Source organism: Asterias amurensis, chromosome 15 (assembly GCF_032118995.1).
Source record: "Asterias amurensis chromosome 15, ASM3211899v1".
Classification (NCBI taxonomy): domain Eukaryota; kingdom Metazoa; phylum Echinodermata; class Asteroidea; order Forcipulatida; family Asteriidae; genus Asterias; species Asterias amurensis.
The window spans coordinates 7,236,288-7,262,590 of record NC_092662.1 but is presented as its reverse complement, the minus strand read 5'-3'; the positions used below and the strand labels follow the sequence as shown (position 1 = coordinate 7,262,590).

The 26,303-nt window shown below is 37.6% G+C and overlaps 2 protein-coding genes across 2 annotated transcripts; one reads left to right on the top strand and one right to left on the bottom strand.

Annotated features, from left to right (window-relative positions):
- Window positions 1–541: 541 nt before the first annotated feature.
- LOC139948212 (1-acyl-sn-glycerol-3-phosphate acyltransferase alpha-like) lies at window positions 542–10,674 on the bottom strand. The gene is made up of 6 exons (XM_071946290.1): window positions 10,408–10,674; window positions 7,816–7,949; window positions 6,312–6,493; window positions 5,615–5,710; window positions 4,235–4,307; window positions 542–2,824 (listed from the first exon to the last, which is right to left on the bottom strand). The coding sequence occupies exons 1-6, from the start codon at window positions 10,590–10,592 to the stop codon at window positions 2,673–2,675; spliced, it is 822 nt and encodes a 273-aa protein (XP_071802391.1). The 5' UTR covers window positions 10,593–10,674; the 3' UTR covers window positions 542–2,672.
- Window positions 10,675–10,724: 50 nt separating this feature from the next.
- LOC139948211 (uncharacterized) lies at window positions 10,725–26,281 on the top strand. Its single transcript, XM_071946289.1, has 9 exons — window positions 10,725–10,960; window positions 11,944–12,007; window positions 13,482–13,583; window positions 14,393–14,503; window positions 15,388–15,429; window positions 17,071–17,436; window positions 18,630–18,867; window positions 19,749–19,893; window positions 20,836–26,281. The coding sequence occupies exons 1-9, from the start codon at window positions 10,871–10,873 to the stop codon at window positions 20,989–20,991; spliced, it is 1,314 nt and encodes a 437-aa protein (XP_071802390.1). The 5' UTR covers window positions 10,725–10,870; the 3' UTR covers window positions 20,992–26,281.
- The last annotated feature ends 22 nt before the right edge of the window (window positions 26,282–26,303 follow it).

Sequence of the window (26,303 nt, the reverse complement as noted above, 5' to 3'; positions counted from 1 at the left end):
AATTCGTGGATAATTAGTTTTTTTTTGAAAAGTACTCCACTTCAGAGGGAGCTGTTTCTCACAATGTGTTATACTACCAACCCATTACTCATTACTAAGTAAGGTTTGATGCTGATCAAATTGTGAGTAATTACCAAGTGTCCACTGCCTTTAAATTTACTGGGTCAGTAATATTGCTAATCACTACTAAATCCTTCTTACTTGCTCAGTAAAAAAAAAACTATTTTGGTTTTACCAAAGAAAATTTGACTAGAGCGGAATTTGGATAAAGGACTATGCAACTGTTAACTGCCAAGTAGCCAGGGATAACATCCGAGTTTACGATACAGCCAGGGGATAAAACCTTTTTATTTCAGATATCAAACTGCTAAAAACATCATCGGCAGACTTTTGGTGTCGCAAGTTGGCCCATTGTACTAATCATGTTAATCCATTTTCTGACAAATGTGTGCATGCTGAAAACAAATTCAAAAACGTAAAGTGAATAAAACCAAATTAAACCATTGAATAATAAAAATTAGGCAACTGTAATCTTTGTCTCATGTTTTGATTTCAAAAAGTCACAATTGGCACACTTGTACATCAGCTTAAAAAGTAATGGCACATTTTCTCTCTGCTCAAATTGAGATCTCAACAAAGACATCTTCGTACGTGTTCCTCTTGTTCCCTTTTTGTTGAGCCAAAAAACTTGCTTCATGTATTATTCAACGCTTGCAAAGAGATGACTATCTGTATCGGGCCCCAAGGTGTGGAAACAAGCTTCCTACACAGATCAGAAAGGCCAGCTCACTCACCTTATTCAAGACACTCCTTAAAGCTCACCTGTTCCAGCAGGCTTACTAACCATTCAACTGTGCCTCAGCGCCTTAGAACAAACTTATTAATCTTGGCACCTTATAAAAGACTTTTGACTTGATTGGTTGATTAATTAGTTGATTAACTAATTGGTGGATGGATTTACTGATTGATTGAATGATTGATTGATTTGTTTGATTGATTGATTGGCAGCAAATTTGTAATTCTTGGAATTGTACTCAAGCACATTATTGTTTTTGCATTCTCATATGTACTCACAAAATACTCGTCATACTTGTACTCATCCAAAGCGTTATTTTATAACAATACTAGTTTTTTCATTTGTAAAACTACAACTGTGTTTGGCAAATTTCTGAAACCACCATTCATAGAGTCACACAGGTTTAAAAAAGTAACTTTAACCATTCTACTGGTGCTAACATCCAGTTTACAAAAATAAAAATAAAATGTGAAGATTTCCTAGTCAAATAGTTAGCTTGATGCAATCAATTTTATAAAGCCTGTAAGCATACAAACTTGGTAAGCACAGATAAAAACTTGTTTAACAGAAACTGGTTGCCAGCCAAAAATTTAAAAGTTTACATTGTTGCAACAGTTGCCCACTCATTTTTTTCGCTTAGCAAAGAAAATTGCTAAGCAGTATTTTCTGCATTAATTATTGGGCCTTGGTGATCCTTAGGCTTACAAGAAATGCAGAAAGAAATTATAACTGAAAGTCTGTTATGAAATTAACGATATTCTGTCAATTAATCAATTCTGCCAAACTGCTAAAAAACATTTCGACTTTGTTTAGATAGAAAATCACACAACAAGATGTTCCAGTCTGAAGAAAATCATTTTCCACATAGGGCCAGCCAATAGGAGGCTTGTACAGTTTGACTGGTTCCAATGACACAGAAGGCTGCACTGCATAAACAGAGTACAATACATCATAGGCTGGATGTCACTTTAGCCATGTTTAAATATAGAGCATGTTGAGCTTGGAATCCTGGCCATGGTTGTCATGTTGTAGAGTTCAGAAAATAAGTATGCTCAGATGTGGACTGGGACCCTGTCTTCATTCGCAAGGATAAAGACAGGTACCTGCTATTCAGATCCAGTGATTCCATTGGATACAATGATATCATTGTATAAACGTGCAGTGACACGAGCTTTCCATAGATGCCCAAACAGTACACTCCTATCAAGTCCGCAATAGAATTTGACTGCAGAATGTGAAGTAAATGTAGGTCAAAGGTGCATGTACACGCCACTGGAGGCAGGTCTCTGGCGTTATTCACGAGCCTCAAAGTGTGACATCAGATGTTCAGGCTAGCTCAGATGCAGCTATCTAGAGAAAAAGCTTATCTTCTAAGTGCTAGACTGGTGCTTGTCTTTAAAGCCGTCAGCCAATGCAAATCTAGTAGGAACAAGACCTAGAAAGTCTCAATGTTTTCCTTTATCACTCCAGCTCTAGCCTCTTGTGGGCTTGATCAGCTGGTCTTTACTGATAGACAATGGTTTCAACATGGCTGAGGAGTAAAAACTTTGCGGTGTACAAACAACAACTGACAACTCTCAAGAGTACATGTAGAGCTTTTCTAACCTTAGCTCCAGCATTGTGTCCAAAGAGCCCTATGATCTAGTGTCAAAGGCACAAAAACTTGTTTCATATGCAGTGCCTTAAGGGAGCCAGACTAAGATGACAAGTCTTCGGGGTAGATGACAACTGGTACCTATAACCTAAAGTCTTAGTAACAAATGTACTGTCCTCAGGAAGCCAGACTTTGCATTTAAGAATCTGCGAGAAATAGGCTGGTACCCGACACATGGGAACTGCAGTTACAAACCAAACCTCTTCGGGGAATGTTCCTGGCCTAGTTAACACCATTGCTCTCCAGTCTTTGCATTGAGCTTTCATTGTACACATTCAGCATTTGTTTGCGTATTTGTTCAGTCAGTTCTGCAACATCTTCGCTTGTCTTCCCATCTGTCATGATCGGTGGGAGAATTGTGACCGTAAATTTTCCTAATTTGAGAAACAAAATGAACCATCTTAATGAAATTAAAACCATCATGAATATAATCTAGATACTGTATGCCTTAAATACCCTAATAAACTCTAAAGTAGAATTCAAAATCAAAATAAATAATAATTATCTTAATAATGTTCACATTGCATATCTCAAAAGGAAGATTATTTTGAAGACACTGGACGCTATTTGTAATTGTCAAAAATGAGCAAAGACCAGTCTTCTCACTTGGTGGATCTCAACATACAAATAAAATAACAATGAAAGTTTTATCTCAATCGGTTGCCTCAAGGTTGCGAGATAAAAAAGAAAAAACACCCATGTCACACGAAGTTGTGTGCTTTTACTGCTTTCAAATGGGTGATTTCAAGACCTCAAAATCTAATTCTGAGGTCTCAAAATCAAATTCGTGGAAAATTACTTCTGTCTTGAAAACTACGTTACTTCAGAGGGAGCCGTGTCTCGCAATGTTTTATACTATCAACAGCTCCCCATTACTCATTACAAGCATGCCAAGTAAGGTTACATGCTATTAATAATTATTTTGAGTAATTACCAATAGTGTCCACTGCCCATTAAGTACAGAGCTGCAACCATCTACATGTACATGTATGTCAAAAACACATAAGGCTTATCTGTCACATTTGTTCTCAACTTCTAAAGGTTCCTGGATGTTTTTAATAGAAAGGTTTATAGGACAACCATGCCAGTTTAACAAAAACATGTCTAAGACCTTGCTGCCTTCTCTTTTATCCCCTCATTCTAAAACACACAGGAGCTAAGTACAGGTATGGCTATACACGTACATGTGCATATGTACATGTACACCCTTTCCACAAAGTATGAAGCAATTTTGGCCAAGTGCATGAAGTGTCTTGCTTAATGAAACAAGAACAAACTACAAGTGCCTTTTGTCAGACCTCAGCTTGTGATTTGGCTTTTGCTCCGCCATCATTTGTATAGCTGTATGAATTTTGTATTTTAAAAACGGCTCCTTCTGAAGTAACAAAGTTTTCCAGAAAGAAATAATTTTCCACGAATTTGATTTCGTGACCTCAGAATTAGATTCTGACGTCTCGAAATCAAGCATCTGAAAGCACACAACTTCGTGGGACAAGGGTATTTTTTCTTTCATTATTATCTCGCAACTTCAACGACCAATTGAGCTCAAATTTTTACAGTTTTTTTTTATGCATATGTTGAGATACACCAACTGTGAAGGCTATCTTTGACAATTACCAATAGTGTCCAGTGTCTTTAACTATGGTCCTTGATTGAACTTGCTCCTTATTATAAAAGGGCTTTGGTCCTGAAATCTGAGACATTTTCTCAGTTCCATGTTTCGCAAGCCAATGTACAATGGACTGCAATAGTATCCACATGAAATGGTTCCTACATTAACTCACCAGTTCCAAAACGCTTTTCTTTTTTGCTGTAAAATTCTGAGTATGACGAGAACACAACAGGGCAAATGGGCACCTAAGAAGTCAATGAAACAAAACAAAAAAGGCAAATATTAAATGTACACTTCATGATTGGTGAAACAAAATAATCTTAATAACGCTTCATCTGAGTGAAAACTTCAACTGTTGATAAATTTGGAATTAATATCAGTCATGTCACTACTGCAATTCTTTGTTCATCTGGACTGCAACAAGTGAACGAAATTGTCAAAAAAACTTTTTATGTAATTCTTATTTCAAATTGCTAATATAAACTTCCATGTATGAGTCCATGTATTTACACAAAACTCAAATTTTTGCTGATTTTTTTCTAAACTCATCCATCTAGTTTGGTTGAACCATCTAGTTCTTGGCTGCTCTAATAAATACTACAGGATTCAACTTGATGTACACTTCCAAAAACCTGTATGATATTATCCATCATACATGTAGTAGTCTTTATGCATAAAATGCATCATGAAGAGAGAATTTTAGACTGTGTAAAGTAAAGCCTGGTTCATACTTCCTGCCGAAGCGAATGCGATACGAATGTTGGCGTGAAAAATTCGCAACAAACAATTCGCATGGGGTGAGTTGAGCTCAACTCTCTTACGAATATCGCAGAGAAAACAGAGTTGTGACATCAAATTAACTTCAAATTTGCATCGTAACCGCATGAACCTATGAACCAGGCTTATGTCATCAGACTTAACCCAACTATAATAATAACAATAATAGGCAGTTTTTACATTGTACTTTATCCCACACGATGGGGCAAATTCTCTTCTCTACAAATGCATTACACAACACAAAGGATACTCTAAATCCATCCAAAGGACTAAGTGACCATGATGAAGTGTCCCCAGTCAAGGTTGAATGAACTCACTCTCTTATAGCAGCTTGACTCCAATGCACTGGACCTGATTGGCCACAACAACCCAAATTGAAAGTAATTAAAGACACTGGACACCTTTTGGTAAAACTGTCAAAAACCATTCTTCTCACTTGGTGTATCTCAACATACATGTATGCTCAAAATAACAAACCTGTGAAAGTTTAAACTGAATTGGTCATCAAGTGCCAGATAATAATGTCACTCACAGTTGTCTGCTTTTAGTTGCTTGATTTTGACACCTCAAAATCTAATTCTCAAGTCTCTCAATCAAATTCTAATATTTAGTGGCAAAGTACTTCTTTCTTGAAAACTATGTTACTTCAGAAGGAGCAGTTTCTCGCAATGTTTGATACTATCAAAAGCTCTCTTAATCGTTACCAAGTAAGTTTTTATTCTAACAATTATTTTGAGTAGTGTCCACTGCCTTTAAACGCAGCAATTCTTCTTACCTGAGCTGTTATAGCTAGGTGAAAGGCACCTTTCTTGAATGGTAATAATCCAGCATCATGGTTTCGTGTTCCTTCAGGAAATACCCATATTTTCAGCTGAAAAAAACAAAACAACGACCCACAAACCATCGAATAAAAGCAGTTAACTTCAGTTCAGTTTTGAGAAACACAGTGCAGACTTTCAAGAACATGCACAGAAAAAAACCCAGATTCAGTTTAAATGTTGCATTCTGAATACAATATAAACAATATGTGACAGGGTCCACAGCAATTTGTACACCAGAGGGTGAAAATGGCACTGAGGCAAAGCTGTGGGTGCCATTTGTCACTGATGCTTAAACCATGGCATAATCAATGTCCAAACCCTACCCATGAGGTGCGACAAGACTTTTCAACCCACATGTAGAGAATTGTAGCCTTTGTGATGTATAAGTAAAAATCTGATACTGCATCGGGTAGTACGAGAGCAGAGCAAATTTTGTCTATTCTCATTTTATTATGTAAACTATGTTAACACAGAATAATGATATGAAGCTTTCAGCAATTTTACTGTTTTTATAATGTTCAATTTGTATCCGTCGGTGCTTGCGCTGTTGGATGTTGAATAAAATAAAATAAATAAAACAAGCAAGGATCAGAGCTTGATACATGTAATGTAAAAACGGTCCAGATAAGTTTCCAAGCAGAGATTATTTACATTCTGATCTCTGAGAATTTTGACTGTTCCTTCAATGGTTCCTTTAGCAGTCTCCGTGTTGAGTCTGTCAATAAATATTGCTCCTGTCAGCCAAGCCACCCATCCATAAAATGGGACCATCCGAAGTTCTTTCTTTGCCAGGGGTACACATCTTTCGGGCCACACACCATTCATGTACATTCCTGTTGATTTTAAAGGTAAACATTTATGAAGTCATTCAGTTTCCTGTGGACAAGACTCATTGATGCTTATTATCATTTTGAAAGTGTTTGGAATAATAATAGTGTCAGTTTAATTTCCATCGGCAAATTAATCAAAAGTTCATACCAGTACCAAAGGTCAAGAAATTATAGCAAGAAATAAGCATGAGAAGATCACCCTTCCCCACCCTAAAAATAAACCCAAAACACACACACACACACACACACACACACAAGCAAAAACAATACAATTTTAAGTATAACCTTGGCAACATTAATTTGAGAATACATTGAACATGCACAAAATCCTAACATAAATCAGTTTTAGTTGTTTTTGACTAAAATCAGACAACCTTCATGTCCTTGCTCTAAAGTTGGATGCGTGCATTTATCCTGAAGACGAGCAGAGTATACTGTTCGAAACGTCGAGACCACACCTGCTCTTTTCAGGGCCACCACTCCCTCAAAAGAGTTTTTACCCATGGTTGTACCCGCAAGTTTACTATTAATATTTATGTTTATAGTAGCTCTTATCTTGACACGCTTGGCAGGTACATGTAGAAGATGGTCTTAATTTACTACTTTGACAAAAATGACCTACATATTCCTTTAACAATAGAAACACCTGGAATACTTTGCTGAACAAAGCAGCGGATGTGCATGTGTATTGTCTAACAGATGTCATCTAATAAGTGCATTGGATGAGAACCTTCTGGATTGTAACAGGTTGACCTTGATAAGATCCCATAGGAGGAGATCAAAGGAAAACACAAGCTGCTGCGCAGACCACTGTGGGGTCATGGACAACACACACTTGAACTAATGACGTCATTGTTTCTTTAGTTTTCCTGTGGTTACATGTACATCAGTATGGGAATTGCAGTACTGTTACCATTGTAAAGGAATCTGCTAGTGGGCCATATATGAAAATGAAGTCAGTATTCACAATAAAGTAACTTCAATCATGGAGGTAGTGAGATATGGCGGATGCAATGCTACAACACTATTGGGTTTGGGTTGGAGGAAGTGGTAGATTTAGGAAGCCACTTTCATGGCCCGAATCTGGGGTAAAAATCTACAAGGGCCTGTCACTAAAAAAAATTACTGGACAACAATTTAGTTTTAAACACCAAAATCTAAATGTTTGAGATTAAGGTAATTGAAAAAAAAAAAAATACATGTAAACATCAGAATTACCAAGTCATGAGTTTACATTAAAATTGCAGTACACTGGCTTTCGGCCTGCAGTTTAGTGTAAAACTCTAGCCCCGACTGACTACATTGTACATGTATATGATAATTACCAAATAAGTCCAGTGAAGATTGGTGGTTAGCAACCACTACACAGGGTTTATCATGTCTTAGATTCTCAGAACCGCGTATCTCAGCTCGAATACCAAATAACTTTGATGTGTACGACAATATCCAACAAATTAACCTGCAGGAAATATATAAACGGTTAAACAATTAGTAAAAATATGACAATTTTGTTTAGTTAATAAACAACACAGATGATTGCTACTTGATTGTAATATATTTTTGTGTCCATCATAAAAACTTGACTCAGCTTGAAGTCTTATGAAATGTTTGACTTGGCAATTATAGAACCAAACTTCTGACCTCCGATTACTTGGTGTTACTCCAGGATTTTTTTTTCTTCAATGTAGGGATTTCTTTTTAGACCGGAGGTTTCTCACATTCTAAGTTTCTAATTCTGGTTCTCTCCACAACCATGACAACCAATCTTGAACAGTTTTCCTTTACTCTCTTTACATCATTCAACAAACATGACAAACAAACTTCAATTTCTGTTCAGTTTCAGCTTTGGTCATGTTGGTTGTTGTTGTCGCCTTTGTGTCACACAACCCAGGAAGAAAACACAAGAATTTGATGGACTGTAAGCCTGCCCTCATTTATCAACACAAGTTGATCCAACAAATGGCAGGCCTGGAACATTGCACACAGACCACAAAGGCCATTGCCAGCATTGCTCCTGGTCTTGGCCGTGGTGCCCCTTCAAAAGTTCCCCATTGACTTTAACATTTTTTTAATGGAAGAGCCCTCTGCAAAATGAAAACGGCCTTGCCCTTTCAAAGGTGAAATTCCAGGTCTGAAAGGGAAAATACCAGGAAGTTAGAAATCTTGTCTCAAAGCAAGTCCCTAGCAACATAGACACTCCCCCACACAAGTTTACCTCCTACAACAATGTACAAAGTTACCCAAATAAAGTCCCCCCCCCCTCCACCCAACCCCCTGACAAAGCTAGGATACTCAGTCAGACGAACAATTAATCAAAGATCAGGCTGACAGATAATACTGAGTTGAAAGAAACTGGGCTGCCACTTGTTGATAAACTTCCTGCTAAAATAAAGAAACAAATTAATTTGACAGTTAATGTAAAAGACAGATGTCTCTATTAGATGACAACAACTGCAGCAGTTGATGTAGAGCTACATGTACATGAACCAGGCCTATAAAAGGGTTATATTAAATGCAAATTGTAGTGACTGTCAATTTAGTGTCTCAGCCGTGCATCTTTTATGTCTTGTGGGGCAAACAAAGTAGTCAACACATAGTGATGGTTTTGTGTGCAAATATTAAAATTTGCAATTTTCAAAGATTTCGCCCAACAGCAATGCAAATCCAGTGGTAGCACCGCAATAGATGGGGAAATGAACTAACAAGAAAAATCAACTACCATCAACTGCTCAAGATGGTGTGATGTTTTCCAGTGCCCAGGTTGGACTCCTCCGTTGTTGCATGCAACACGAAGCTGAGGGCCCAGCAACCAATTTTCTGAAACGCTAGGGATTAATCCCATCTTGACTTAGTAGGACGAGTACATGTAATTAGGATGGGTTCATTGCATAACGTCCATGTCACATGTATACGGAACTTAACTTGTCCTTAGTCCTAAGATTAATCCTAAGTTGGGAAGAATTTGGTGAAATCGACGGCAGGGCCCTCCTGACTATTTGCAATAACGTAACCCTCCTCCCAACGACGGAGAGGAGGGTTACGTTCCGCCGTCGGGAGGAGGGTGACGTTATCGCCTCCTGACCTGACCTCATTGATTGAGTGTTGTTCTTAGTATTTAGTAAGAACCTGTTCATTAATTATATCAAAATAAAGATCAAGGGCCCCTCAGAGCTAGTGTGATGACTGATACTAATTGATATGTTTCTGTTGACATACATGTATTTGTTTACACTTTACAGCAGCCAGATTCTACTAAAATACTTCCAAATTCACAGTGGATAACTTTCCGCATGGCGCCACCACTTTTTCACTCATTTTTACAAAAAGGGATATATCAATCAGGTAAATTAGATACTATATTATTTTATTTCGAATGAAAAAGTGGTGGCGCCATACGGAAACTTTTCCTTCACAGTGTCAGTGGATAACTTTCCGTATGGCGCCACCACTTTCTCACTCATTTTTACAAAAATTAATACCTCATTGACTGAAGTAAATTAGATACCATTATTTCATTTCTAATGAAAAAGTGGTGGCGCTATACGGAAACTTTTCCTTCACAGTCACACTTTACAAACAGATCGTTTTTTTTACAAATGAGTAAACTTTTTTTTTTTAAAGTTAATTTTGATTAAAAAAAAACCTTTCTGGGACTCTGGTCTTCTCAATCTCCATTCTCAAACAAACATATCACACAAACAACATTATTAAGTCCAAGTTTAACCTCATGGTAAACTGTTAAAGATCAGCAGTAGATGACTTTCTTTGAGGAAAACTTTATGAGGACGACTTTGTAAATATGGGGCAAGCTTGATAGAGCTCTGTGGGGACGACTTTGCTAACGCTAGACATGCTAGATGATGGGATTGGGGCGATGTAAACGGCATTTGAACAAACAATCACACAAAATAACTCACTTGGCATTCTCTGGATCTCGCCATCTATGCAACCCCAATACAATTGTGAGTAATGATCCGATCATGAGGATGGCGTAAAATAACCACATCTTAGCGTAGTATTTAAAGGTTCCGCTTAGTTCGTAGAGAAGCGGCAAAAGTACTAAAACGGAAATTATAAAAACTTGCACCACGTCCAACTCCATTTTGATTTGAACAACGTTGTAAAGATGTAACTGGTAATCTGCATATGCACCAGACTATTTATCTTAGCGTAATATCCGTAAGGGTTACCAGCAGTATGGTCTAGTACCCAACCTCTTTTCCGTGATTTCCGATTTCGAGCAGCGTGTTGAATGGAAGTTGTCAAGGGGGACCGACACGCTGTGAACGGCAGATCGCCAGAGGTATTCGGTAGGTAGCTGGAGTTGCCAAACGCTGTTATTCAACATCGCGCAAGGAGTTTAAATAATATTTTGCATGTATGATTGATGTTAAAATGAAAAGCCAAAATGATGTTGAGATGACCTCCAAGATTTTTGTGTCAACCTTTGATGAAACGACCAATGTACAGGTGAGACATTTTAGTTATTTGTTTCAAAATATGCTTGTCCTTCATTTTCAAATGTTGTCTTAATCTTTCCTCTTCGTCGTGGGGGTGTCAAGTATCTTGGTTGCTGTTAAAACAAATACATTTGTTAAGAGAAGAACTGTATTGTTTTAAATGTTATTGCTAGTGTAAGTGGCGAATTGACAACGAACTACATGTAAGTATGATGGGTTTGGTTGCATCCAGACAAGTTGTTGATAAGTTTTGTAATCTTTAATCTGACACCTTCATCTGGTAATTCCGGACTTTGAGCCATTTGACCCGATGACTAACCACCCCAACTGGAGTGTTGTGAATTATGGTGACCGAACGTTTGGAATAATTAAGCAAAACTGTTTTCCCTGGATTGGAAAAAGTGCCAAGCAAATGTCACTTCTTCTTTTTTTCACTTTAGCGCTTAGCCAATTATTAAACAATTTTAATTAAATATTTTGTTGATTAATAAAACTTCTACTTGCCATCTCTTTAAATTTGTACAGGTACTTTATTTGTTAAAATGAATAATTTATAATAATAATATGTAGGATTAGGTCTTAAAGGCAGCGGACACTATTGGTAATTACTAAAAATATTTATTAGCATAAAACCTTTCTTGGTGAGAAATAATGGGGAGAGGTTGATGGTATAAAACATTGTGAGAAACGGCTCCCTCTGAAGTGCCATAGTTTTCGAGAAAGAAGTAATTTTCCATGAATTTGATTTCGAGACCTCAGATTTAGAACTCGAGGTCTCAAAATCAACCATCTAAAGGCACACAACTAAGTGTGACAAGTTTTTTATTCTTTCATTATTATCTCTCAAGTTCGATGACTGATTGAGCTCAAATTTTCACAGATTTGTTATTTTATGCATATAATGTTGATTACACCAACTGTGAAAGCTAGTCTTTGACAATTACCAATAGTGTCCACTGCCTTTAATATTTTGTCTTATTTGACCTAATTTAGATTCCAGTTCAAGCAGAATCAATGCTGGCCGAAGATTTCATCCTAATAGTTGGACAAGGATTAGGTAAAGTAAAAAAAAAAAAGTGCTCCTGCAGTATTCAATCATTCTGTGATGATCCTCCCCATAAATTTACATTCATGGATGGTACATTGTACGACACTATTATACTATTGGAACTAGCAAGACCCATTGTTTATGTGTCATGCCCCCCATTAGCATTTTCAACTGACTGAGTTGGACTGTTTGCCTTATTTGTTTGGTTGTAAGTGATGGAGGAGACCAAACAAGCAAAATGTTTAAAATGTCAATGTTCTGGAACTGCAGTTTAGGCAGGATGATCCAGACCATTATCCTACAAAATGGGAAGCAGAAGGCTCACGCATTTTTCTTCATATGAAGTGTTAAATAGGTATTCATCATGTCCATGTAAAAAAAATTTAGGATTTTGGGGTGAATCCCTAACTACATTGAGGGAACAGAAAACCCTTGCAATCACATTTAGGTTCGAACCCTTGCAATCAGGTTGGAACTGAAAACCCACGCATTTAGGTTAAAACTGAAAAACCTGGCAATCAGGTTGAACTGAAAAACCTGGAAATATTAGGTTTCAAACTGAAAACCCTCACATTCATTTAGGTATGAACTGAAAACTCTTGCTGATCAGGTTGGGAGTGAAAACCCTTGCATTTAGGTTGAAACTGAAAACCCTTGCATTTAGGTTACAACTGAAATCCTTGCAGTCAGCTGGTCAGGTTGGAACTAGAAACCCTCGCATTTAGGGTGAAACTGAAAACCCTCACATTTAGGTATGAACTGAAAACTCTTGCTGATCAGGTTGGAAGTGAAAACCCTTGCATTTAGGTTGAAACTGAAAACCCTTGTATTTAGGTTACAACTGAACTTCTTGCAGTCAGCTGGTCAGGTTGGAACTAGAAACCCTCGCATTTAGTGTGAAACTGAAACTCCTTGCATTTAGGTATCAACTGAAAACCCTTGCATTCAATTTAGAACTGAAAAACCCTCGCAACCAGGTATGAACTGAAGGCCCTTGCAATCAAGTTGGAACTGAAAAATCCTCGCAATGAAGTTGGAACTGAAAACACTGAAAACCATTGCAATCAAGTTGGAACCGAAGGCCCTTGCAATAAAGTTGGAACTGAAAACCCTCGCTCTCAAGTTGGAACTGAAAAACCCTCACAATCAGGTTTGAACTAAAAACCCTTGCAATCAAGTTGGAACTGAAAAACCCTCACAATTACATGTAGGTTTGAACTGGAAAACCTTTGCACCCAAGTTGGAACTGAAAAACCCTCACGAATCAGGTTTGAACTGAAATCCCTATCCCAAATGGTTTAAGCTCTCTGGTTTGCAGCAAGATTCAAATTAGGGTCCACTAAAGGTGAAAGGCGGAGGGAAGACACTAAGCCAACCTGAATAGCATTGCAGAAATTGTCATCAAACTTTGCTTTAATTTGAAAGTTCTTTATAATTTGGACTTAATTTATACAGTATAAATATTTTACTACTATCCTTTCAGGTTTGCAGCGAAGCAGTATTAAATGCTTTGGGCTCTTTCAAGGATTGCTACACCCGACCAAAAAGTTCAAAAGTATTGATCCAGTACCGAGGGATGTTAATGGTAAACAAAGATGTAACCTTTATTGATAATTTTCCCAAAGATATCAATTATCTTTCCATTTACACAACGCCCCCTAGTGAACAAATTGCTTTAAATTAAAAAATTTAACAGGATAAGCCTGTTTCTTGATGGAGGCAATAACCTACATGCCTCCGATCGTTGCCTTAGTGCTCCTCAAAATTGTTTTTGTACACATTTTTTGGAAGGAAAACCAGCCTTGTCCTTACAAGAATCCGGTTTCATGCCAGTAGGGCATAATGTAGTCAGTTTCCATCGAACATGAAACAAAAATAAACCTGTGAGGTCAATAAATATTATAAAAATTGTTTTTAGTGCTACTTTAAAGGCACTGGACACTGTTGGTAACTACTCAAAATAACTGTTAGCATAAAAACTTACTTGGTAACAAGCAATGGAGAGCTGTTGATAGTGTAAAACATTGTGAGAAATGGCTCCCTTTGAAGTAACAAACTTTTTGAGAAAGTTATTGTCCGCTAAAATTATTTGAATTAGATTTTGAGACCTCAGAATTAGATTTTGAGGTAAAGCATCTGAAAGCACACAAGTTTATGTGTTTTTCTCTCCATTGTTTTCTCACAATTTTGACAACCAATTGAGTTCAAATTTTCACAGGTTTGTTATTTTGTGCATATATATATGTTGAGACACGAAACTGGTCTTTGACAATTACCAATAGTGTACAGTGCCTTTTTAACTGCATTTGATTGTCACCAATATATAAAAAATTTCCTCCAAACAATAGCAGCATTATGTTGATTGTGATTGTGTGCTTCTTTACATGTATTTAGAACTGACATTTCAGAAATGGTGCTTTGATGTTAGTAACGAGAGCAAGCTGTTTACAGATCCAGTGGCAACCAAACTAGTGTATGCTCAATGCAAGGCCTATATTAACCAAGGTAGATAATAATGAGGATTTCGAAACTTTGCATGATGGAAATTCGATATAATAACGGTTTGCGGTAACACCATGTAATGATAATCTCTAATCGAGTTGGGGGTGTTCTGAAAACAATCTGTTGGTTGCAACTGGGTATTTCGATCATTTATGCTCTGATCATCTTTTGGAGGAAGCTTCCTCCGGGAGACGATCAGAGCATACTAATCAATACGTTGAGTCTCCAAGAGACGATCAGAGCAAACTGATCAAAATGTTGAGTTTAAACCAACAATTTTTTTCAGAATCACCCCAACTCATTAGAGATTATCGTTTCATGGTGTTACCGCAAACCTTTACTATAAGGTAAATAATGTTCAACCATCCCGAATCTTTTCATATAGACCTTTCTTTTGTTGATAAACAAACCGCCTTGGTTGGCATTGCCGGCCGAATGTTATTAAAGCACTCAATCATACTAACAGATGTTTTACCCAAATTCAATATTTTATGCAAATTTTCAATTGAATACATTACCTCCCATAATTAGTTGTTTTGTTTTCAACAAAATCAACAAAATGCTTGAATATTTTTGTAACTTGTTACAAATAGTAGCGATCTGTTTTTGATTTGCATTTATGGCTTTCCATAGTTTTCCAATTTGGGTTGGCAAAAACTTGGGCTGTATACTTTATTCTGTTCAAATGGAAACAAGAGACACAAACAAGCAATTTCATAAAAGTTCAATCTAAAAGTCAAGTCATTTGTTTCACAAACCGCGTCTGAATCCACCTCAATTCAGTTTGGGCAATAGAATACTGCAAAACTAAGTTATTTGTCAATAATTCTTTGGAAGTAGATCACAAAATAACTCAGTTTTATGATGATGTTTGTATCTCTTGACAGGTCTACTTAAACCTTCAGAAGAAGTAGCCACTAAACTAGAAGGTAAGATAGTGCAACACTGTACCTCATATTCTCAGGAACTATTATTATACAAATATTAACCGCTTTGAGTGCTATGGTTAAAACTATGACTCCCGAGGTGATCCCTGGAACATTCTATTTTCCCGAAGCGAAGCCGAGAGAAAATAGAGCGCTACGGGGATCACCGAGGGAGTCATAGTTTTAACCATTGCACGAGTCTAAAAGCAGTCAATATTTGTTTTATAACACCCCAAACATTTCTGTATACTGTACTATTATTGTTAAGCTACAGACCTGAATGCTACATCCCACGGACGAAGCGAAAACAGATTGCAAAAAACTTGTTCTGTGCTGCATGTAGTGTCATGCAGTCCGATATGGTTACAGACTATTAATTTATTATCCTCGTACACGCAAAGGACGTCTGGGTACTGCACGCCGTGTGATAGTCTTCGGACTAGCGCACGGCAAACCGATGCACTATCACACGGCCGTCGTCTAGCGAAACTAAGACATGTCATGTGACGCGCTCTAAACCAATGAGCAGGCAGAATACTTGTAAGGGGTGTTATAAACATAAATATTGACTGGCAATGAAGTACATGTAACTAGTGTGCTCTAGTTACCGAATTATGACAGTCAAAATGTGTTTTATAACACACCTCATCTTAAATTAGGGAATCAATGTGTGGTGAAGAGGTTTTCAACTAGTGGTTTAATCCCAACGGGACTGCAAAATCCACAAGACTGCACACTGCAAGGCCTGTAGCTTAGAATGTTTACTGGACCAGAATTTTGTTTAAAAGACCAGAATCGAAACGAGAAAAGAGAAGAGTTCTCTTTTTGTCTTGTTTGTAAGTAAACTTTGATACTCAACAAAATACCAACATATTTACCAGGCTCAACGTTTGAACATCAATTCTTCTTTTCTTAAACAAAGATATTGAATAGAACAATAGAAGACCGATAGACTTGTCCTGCTGTGAAATTACTGGCCAGACTCTCAATCACTAGCCTCCTGGCCTGCGGTCGTTTGTCAACTTTGAGCCCTGATAGGTTGAATTGAATATACATAGTCACAGCACTTGTGCACTGGAATGATACATTCATATTGTTGTCACTGTGAAGCCTGTGTATTTGTGCTTTATAGCTACATCAGTGCCCTGGTCTGTAATTGTTGTACTGTATATTTGCAGGGCTGATTAAATCAGCCCATTGAACGCATGTATTGGTTACAACTTACAATTTATATTTGAAATGTTTAAGAGAAGCTATGCATTACACACATTTAATACAGAGCCCTTCTAAGGTTAATTAGGTACATGCATGTTTGCAGTTTTTGAGTTGCCTGGGAAACCCACTTAAAAAATGGGTTGCTATGGATTCAAACTAGTCTGGTGTGCTCCATGTTCTGATGGTTGGTCAAAAAAAGTTGCTCAACCACCACAGCCAAATTTTGTTATAACTGGAAGCGAAAACATTTGTGCTTAAAATATGTAAGTGTATTTCACAGGTTGGAGAGGAATTTCTTTCTTGTCTGATGCTTACATTAGGCCATCGATGTTGCTTTGCTCATACAGCTAGCATAGAAACTCGGTTATTAATCTGTAGTGATCAAATAATAACTCACTTTATGATTAAAAAAATTTTCTGTCTGGACAGATCTACTGAAACCTTCAAAAGAAGTAGTCAAACCTTCAGTAGCCAAACCTTCAAAGGAAGTAGCCAAGCCTTCAGAAGAAGTAGCCAAGCCTTCAGAAGAAGTAGCCAAGCCTTCAGAAGAAGTAGCCAAGCCTTCAGAAGAAGTAGCCAAGCCTTCAGAAGTAACCACGCCTTCAGAAGAAGTAGCCAAGCCTTCAGAAGAAGTAGCCAAGCCTTCAGAAGTAGCCACGCCTTCAGAAGAAGTAGCCAAGCCTTCAGAAGAAGTAGCCACGCCTTCAGAAGAAGTAGCAACGCCTCCAAAAGAAGTAGACAGGCCCTCAGAAGAAGTAGCCAAACCTTCAGAAGTAGTAGCCACTAATCTAGAGGGTAGGTTATTATTATTATTATATCAAATATACATGTATGTGTAGTGCAGAATTTTACAAACAGCAGCGCCATAGGAGATGACATTGGGCACAGTTCTGTTCAGAGTTTTTAAGGCAGTACAATTGTATACATTAGTTTTTAGCACAAACCTTATTAAGTTCTAGATTATATTCGCACCATGTGAAATTTAAAATCCTACTTATGTCGTGGATGAGCGGTAAAGAGCACTAGCCTGAGCTTTGGTGTTTCTGATCAGCAGAGTGTGGGTTCGAGTCCCGGTCGTGGCACTTGTGGTCTTGAGCAGGGTTTTTACCATGGCTTTGTACTTCAAATAAGGGAATCGATGTGTGGTGAAGAGGTTTTCAACTAGTGGTTTAATCCCAACGAGGCCTGGTTCTTGATAATTTTACCGAGACGAAGTCGAGGTAAATTATCAAGAACCAGGCCTCGGCGGTTTTAAACCACTAGTTGAAAACCGATTCAACACACTTTGATTCCTATTCATAAATACCTTTTTTTGTTAAAAGGCGTAATAAAGTAAGAAACTCTGTAAAACTTATCCGTTTCCGAATGCATGAGCTCTGTTTCCACCTCCATGGTATGTTCAGTATGTACATGTACGATGTCCGTACGCATGTGTTTTCCGGTTCCGTTCGTGCACATGCGCGTATGTCTTGGTGCATATTTGCTGGTTTTCCTTTCACACACAGCGAGGCCAACTCACCGACAGCGCCTGCATCGCCTGTAACAAGAAACGTATTGCATCAAGACTAGCGCGGACAACCGGTTATAAACACTGGTCATTATCAACGGTTTAAACACCCCCACGTGACGCGCTCTCCACCAATAGGAATAGCGAAACTGTCCGAGGTATTTATGAATGGGACATTAAGCGCCAGATCCTGTGTACTTGGATTGGTAATGCACGTTAAACAACCCATACCCCGGTGTTTCTGGTTCACATATCAAGCACCTTTGTTTACAGGTTTCCTCCGTCTTGCGAGCTACGGTGATTAAGTTCACTTATGAGAGGCATCCTTAGTTTCATTACCAGAAATATATAATAATAATAATATTATTTAAACATTTAGCCTTACGTAGGATAAGTAATGTAGAGATCAAGTGACTATAATCAAGTGACTTTTGTTTAACAGTATACAGTATTGATATTATTATTGTTATCATGGTTACAGAAAGTACTGATCCATCCGGAATAGTTAAGTACATTACACTAAGCCAAAGCATCAATGGCTACAGCAATATCCATCTTCCTGATTGCAAACTCCATGAGATGTTTAGCCTCTTACCTGATGTAGCACCAAGGAGCACCATCAGCCTGAGCCTGCTGTATAGAGGGATGCTTCTTGGGGTCACCAGAGGAGATTGCGGGGAGAAAGAGGAGTTCTTTGTCTCATGGAGAAAAATCCAAAGGTGATAGTTTTATACAGGCATGCAACTTTTCCTGGGATCAGCTGATTTCCTCTTTTAAAATCTGTTTTACCTTTTAAAATTGAAAAAATAACTATACAAATTTGTTGAACTTATTTAATTTCCTCTTTTTTTGGTGAAGTTACAGTTGCATGCCTGTTTGTAACATTGTGAAAAACAAATTTGGTTAGGAGTGTTTTAACTTGAGGCCTATTTTGGCCTGAGGAAATAGAGTCAAAGAGGGCGCTATCTGGTGAGTGCCAAGTTTAAATTGGTAGGCTACATATTTGGCTTTACAAGTTTCAAAATGTATGTGTGATTAAGCATTCAACCTGGATAGAAACTCAATGCAGAGTTGAGGCAAGCAGTTTTGGAACAGCTTGAAAGGGTTGAGGTTCATTCCACATTGCTTTACCATACTAAAACATTGTTGACAAATGTTGACCTGCACAAACTACAAATTAATGGTCTCTTTCATAAAGCAGTGCACCTATTTTTAATTGTCGATAAGATAATACTTATTGTGGGGTGTCAAGGCGGAGCGGAGAAGAGCATCAGACTCAAATTCTGGTGGTGAAGTCATCAGGAGGTGGGTTCAAATCCTGGTCCTGACACTTGCGTCATTGAGCAAGACACTTAACCATAAGCTTCTCTCCACCACGGGTCCCTGTGAGGGCGGAGATGGTTTATGTGAATGATTAGCTTAGAGTGCGGTAACTTGCAGCACCAGCTGTACACTCCCCGGGGAGCTGAGATGGTTTAAGGAATGAAATATATGGCCCACCGACCAAGGGTTATAATGTTGGAAGCGCTTTGATATGCCCATTTGGCTGTGATAGTAGCGCGATATAAAATTAGTATTATTATTACTTTTTTTCATGAAGATGGAGAAAGAGTGAGGAAGATGCTCATACAGTGACATATGATGTCTACTCAGTGCCTAGTGAGGAATATAGTTGCTTGGTCATACACACCGAACAAGCTGATTATCTTCTAGCATCAACAATTGAGATGATTAAAGGATTACAGGTCAGTGTCTTAAGGTTGAGTTATAGTCGGTCACGCGATGGAAATCTTGACACGCAAATATAAAAAGACACAGTTTTTAGGCCTCAGCGATTACTATAAACTGTGTTCTGTACATGTAGGATCGCGCGTGAATATTTCCATTGTGCGACAATCACGCGACCAACTATAAGCTGGCCTTTAGCTTCCAACACCCCCCCCCATCCTCCCTCAATCCCCAACCAAACCTACCTTCTTGCCTACGCTTTCATCTCTAGTTGCTCTTATTAATAATAATAATATCAAAGTCTTATATAGCGCATGTATCTACATGTACCAAGGTATTCAAGGCGCTGAGTATATACAAACTTTCAGAAAGATAGGTTATTGCAGTGATGAATTCTGAGACCCAATTATGTAGCACCTTCTAAGGGTTTACAAGGTGCCAGGGCGCATACAGCAGCCACAGCCAGGAACACCGGGGCGAACCCCTTCTCTTCTCGATAAGTGCACTGGGTTCTTTTACATGCATTACACAACACATGGGACCAATGGCTTTACGTCCCATCCGGGACGTAAGCAATTTTAAGTGTTTTGCTTAAGGACACAAGTGTCACGGCTGGGGGTTTGAGCACACACTTCTCATCATTTTGCTTGCAATAATCTGAGATGAATTTGTTAACTTACTTCCACAATGCATTTTTATATAGCAAATTTTTTAATTAAAACAAAAGTTGACAATGATACATACTTGTTTTAATATTCCAACCAATATGCTAGAAAATGCAATTTGCCAAAATGTTATGACAGTACAAATGACCAAGGCTTGATGTGGACTTAGTTGAGCATCCCCTTTTTTCATCTTGATGGAATTTGAAGTTTTAGTCTGCCTTTCCTTTGTCTAAATATTTATTATTTGTCTAATGAGTTAGCCTCTCTGTACCTGTACTTCAATTCTATCCTCAGAGTGAACTAAAAGGACCTGTTTTCCAAACATCGGACTTGAAACGGAACAAACAGAGGGAAGTTATAGAGTGGAATAACATTGTGTATAGTGAGACAAGATTTAATGCAGAGCGAGAGATAGCTGAGTTTTACCCCGAGGTGTCCATGCTAAGGTGATCAATCTCAATCCATGGTTAGTCAAAGGAACTTGACAAGCCCAATCGACCCTTCCCATGAAATATGTAAATTACACATAGCGCGTGTGCACTAACGTTTTGGTTGGCAAAATGAGGGAACATTGCGCTGTTTTGTACCGTCCAATGGGTGCGTGACACACACGGGATTGCGCGTCTGCTTAGTGCACAACTCTATGGTGTTTGCCAACCAACAGGGTCTGTACGCATGCGTGAATGTAATTAGCATATTTCATGGGAAGGGTCCATTACACTTTCGTAATATACTACATGTACAGTGACGTCCTGGATATCAGGGTCCATTTCTTGGGCTTCATTACTCAAATCTTACTTGCAATAAGCCACTTATTTCAACAGATTCACATTCTATGGCAGCATACATTTTTCTGCGAAAGGTTTTAATGCAGCTCCCAACGTTATGAAATTCCTGTTTTGATGGTATTCTCACAGTCTGCCTTGCGTAAGCAAGACGCTGTGCAGTCATGATACAGTGACCAAGAAGTACAAGTGTTTATGTCTTGCTTCTTACACGCAAATGTACACATAAGCACGGCAGCAGACAACACTGTGAGAACACAATCAAAACAGAAGTTTTTTAACTCTGGGAGCCGTATTATTTCACAAAAGTTATGGATTGGTGAGGAATATATGACCACCAAAAGTCATCGCAGACAAATGTTTGCTGCCATAGAATGTTAATCTGTTGAAATTAGTGGCTTCTTGCATGTCTTGCAGGTAAAATTTTTCGCCCCAGAAACGGGCCCTTATATTTAGTACAGCGCAGGGGAAGAATCCTACAGTATAGGGCTTCTAAGCCCTATGCTATCAGCCATCTACAACATCTACAAGTTCATTATTCATTAATTTGAGTTGTCTGTTTCGATAACTTGGTTGAACACAAGTGAGCATTCACATTTGATTCCCCAGACTAAATACATTGATGCTAAGGCACACAGCCTCGCCACCATGGGCAGCGCATCGTATCGATGCCTCTTGTCACTAACCCCTGCTGGTAGGGATGTACTGACAAACAACTGTATGGCTCCCAAGGGTGTCTACTTTGAGTACATGCTTCACAAATTTTGAGCGCTTGTATAGCTTGTAGGGTGCTTAGTACGCGCATGTGAAATCGCAACTGTTTTGAAGCAACTCTATTTAAAATGAATCATGTTTTTGTATGGTCACCCCTAAGTGTTTACAGTTAGACATATCACCCCCCAAAAAACTGTCTCTAGTCTGAAGATTTCAAATTTACACAATAACTATAAGACTATAGAGAGAATTGTTGAACCAGACATCAAAGCTAACTTGCAAATGTTTAGTGCAGCTTCTGTAAAAATACATATAGTCAGCTATTTTTCTATTTGTGCATAGAGTTTGAAAGCGTGTGAAATATATTTAACGTCTTGTGCGTAGTCTGAAATTATGCTTTTAGTTTGATGAATAACTATAAAAAGCAAATAACCAACCTATAGACTGTATTGAATAACCTCTTGAAAGTCGCCATCTTGTAGGTCAAACCGTATGCGCGTCTAAATGCGTACATCAAAGAAACACGCAGCACGCAATGTTCCTGGTTTGATTTCTACGGAACAAGCACGCACACGCACACTATCCATCTGTATGGTTTTGAATGATAGATTTATTATGTCAGCCCGCAATGTTTCATGTCATTAAGGCCTACGTACACAGTATTGTGCACAGTTGCCATCATACACAGTCCATGTTGTTGAATGGTTCAGCATGGTTGGTCAACTTGCTGATAAATTGTATGGAAAATAGGAATGATAATTCTATGAATAAACTTGATGCACAAAATGGACATGTATAACAAGTAAAAGAAAGTTAAAAAAAAAAAATTATTTATTTTTATTTAAGAAATGATTTCCTTTAAAGATGATTGAAACTCTTCCAGCCATTAAATATGTCAAGTTTGCGCCTAGGCGACTAGTGTCGTAGTCGCGACTATTGATTGAGTGGTCGAGTCGTGACTACCATTTTTCTACTCTATTAACCGTGCCGCCATGACTACTACAAAAATAATTGCGACTACTAAAAAATAGTTGCGCCTACCTGTTTGGTGAACTAATTGTGTCAATCACAACTATTCATGGACAAACTATTTACTTACAAAACACAATCAGACATCAGTGATACAATCCTTCAATCCTTTTAGCTTGAGTTTTAGTTGATTGCGCCTGCGGCTAACATCGCCACAATGCATCTTGAGTCGCGACTAGTGTCGAAAGTCGTGACTATTTGAGGGGCAACTAGTCGAGTAGTTAATTTCACTAGTCGAGGCCTATTTGTGTTCTAATGTTCAAGAACTGCTTCAAAACACGTGATAGTTGACCATCGGGCTGCTTGCCGTGGATGTCTGTATTTCAATTACAATGCACCACTATTAGTGAGTTATTGCCAAACACCTGCACTAGCCATGTTAGCCGTCTTAGCGAAGTAACATAAAGTAGGACTGCACACAGGCAAATATTCCTTGCTAGCCTGTGGAATAGGCCGACATTGTGTGCAGAAATTTCTGCTCCATAGGCTTTGACTTTACGTTTATGATAAGCAGAGCCATTAAAAATCGGGTATTGTTGTAACCTCCATCTGCTAAGCAAAAGCTTCAATGTGCCTGTCATTTTATGTGATAAGAAGCTTAATTGATTTTGACATTGTGGGAGTTCTTGTAAAAAAGTGTGAAATAGTTAAATTAAAATTCTTCTTGCATTTTCTGAATTCACCATATTTTGACCAAATAAGTTTTCATGTAAATATCTATTTTGTAAAATATTCCATAGTACATTCCAGAGTCAGTGAAGTTGATATTGTTTGTATACATTTATTTTCTGTTATATATTTCTGTCTGAACGGCCTTTCACATAAATAATATTTCTTTCTATTAAGGAGTTTGGGTACTTTTTGCACTACACAAAACACAATGTCAACAGATTTACATTAAACTTACACGGTTTGAAGATAATGACAGTAGAAAGCTTACATTAAAATATTATCTGCTGAGGTGGTGTTTTTGAGGAACGAGTAAAATAATGTCAAGAAAATAATTTTTGTCTCAGGAGATGAAAATTATGTTAGCATGTACAACGTATTTACACGACTCTCCTGAAAACAATGCTCTGTGATTTTATAACTTTTTTGTTCCTCTAAAAACTTGACCTCTAATGAAGCTGTAACTTTTACATGTAAATTATATCTTCACATTGAGTGGAGATTCATGTCAAGGCCAAAAACTTGATCTACAAAAGATATCAAAACCCTTAATATAAAACTACATGTTCAGTTGATGAACTTTGTTGCAATCTTACAAGCTGAGTCTATTGTCACTAGAGCTACATGTACATTGTTTTTTTAAGACACTGGACACTATTGGTAATTGTCAAAGACCAGATTCTCACTTGGTGTATCTCAACATATGCACAAAATAACAAACCTGTGAAAATTTGAGCTCAAGTGGTAATCAAAAAAAAAACCTAACACACGAAGTTGTGTGCTTTCAGATGCGTGATTTTGAGACCTCAAATTCTAAATCCGAGGTCTCAAAACCAAATTCGTGGAAAATTACTTCTTTCTAGAAAACTACGTCACTTCAGAGGGAGCCGTTTCTCACAATTGTTTAAACTATCAACCTCTACCCATTATTTATGCTAATAATTGTTTTTAGTAATTACCAATAGTGTCCACTGCCTTTAACTCACTGAAGCAAATGGTTGTCAAAAATATTCTCTATCGGTTCAGTTAATGGTATATTTTTGGTAGCAACTTTAAGATGTTTACTTGACGTTATAGAGTTATCAATCAAAAAGTGAACAAATTTTAATTTAATTATCAATATGTAGAGCCTGTTTGAACACTATATTATTCTAAATCCAAATGGTAAAATTAAATTGTTTGTTTATTTCCAAATATCACAATAAATAATCATAAAACATTGCGTTCATATCATTCATTGGGTCAAAGTGCAATTTAAAAATAACATATTTTTAAGAGTAACCTTGTGATGTGAAACAATTTCAAAGAAAGTAAACAATGTTTTTGTGGGAAAATGAGAGACTTTGATGAGATGGCCAGTCATTTATTTTGACGATTTTAAATAATTTAATTTATAGTCTGATCAATTGAGCACTGCCCTTAAAGGCACTGGACATTATTGGTAATTATTCAAAATCATTGTTAGCATAAAATATTGCTTATTTTGCTAGGCAAAGCACATGCTTTTTTTTGTGCAACAGGTTTTTTTCTTTCATTATTTTCTTGGAACTATGGTGACCAATTGAGCCCAAACTTTTCACAGGTTTGTTAATTTATTCACATGTTTGGATGCACAAAGTGAGAAGACTGGTCTTTGACAGTTACCAAAGATGTCCATGCCTTTAAAGGTAGGGTCAAAGATAGGCAAGTACTGTAACTTACTTAAATAACTTACTTGGTAAGGGGCTGCAGCTCCTGATAGTATAATTTATTCTGAGAAAGGATTCCCTTCAAAGTTAAGGTTTGGATAATTTGTTCACCCAAAAACATTTGAGTTTGAGAAATGGTTCATTTTAAAGAATCGTTTCTCAGATTTCTGAGGGTTGGTGTCCATTCACGAATGCTGCGGTTAGAGATAAGGTTGTACTCGCTGTCACCTTGGTAACCATGGATGGATACTTGTGAAACTGCCAAGAGGTTTTTTTGTGATTTTTTCAACAAGTACATACACTGTATTCCACAGAAACTTTCACATGTGAACTATTGTATCTTGATTTATAACTTTGCCTATAAATCTGTATTATGTCTGACAAAAAAACCCAATTTCTATCCCTTTGTTTAATGGTTAACCAATCACAGCTGTGAATGTGTACCAAGCTGTCACCTTTTGGATTTAAAGATGCTACTCGAAATTTTCAGGGAAACTGCCTTTGGTTTGACACATGTATCTCTGTACAGTGTTCTTGCATTTTCAATGGCACAAATGTCTAAAGAGAAAATCAGCCGATCCGCCTGGATTGCTGCACATTGCAATGTGTGTGAGCTGTGAGATACTGAAGTCATATAAGACCCACAGAGAGATTTAAGGTGGGCATTGGCAACAGTTCTTTCATCAGGGACAAGGGAGCAATTTATTTATATGATTGTTAATGATGTTGTGCTTTTTTTTGCAGAACTCAAACTGTATTATATTTTGTTTAAGTACAGGAAAACCTAAAGAAGAAACAGTTATTTATTTTTTATAAACTTTGATTTTTACTCTATTCTTTTAACTGTTATTTGTGGTACCTACATGTAGGGGTTTCC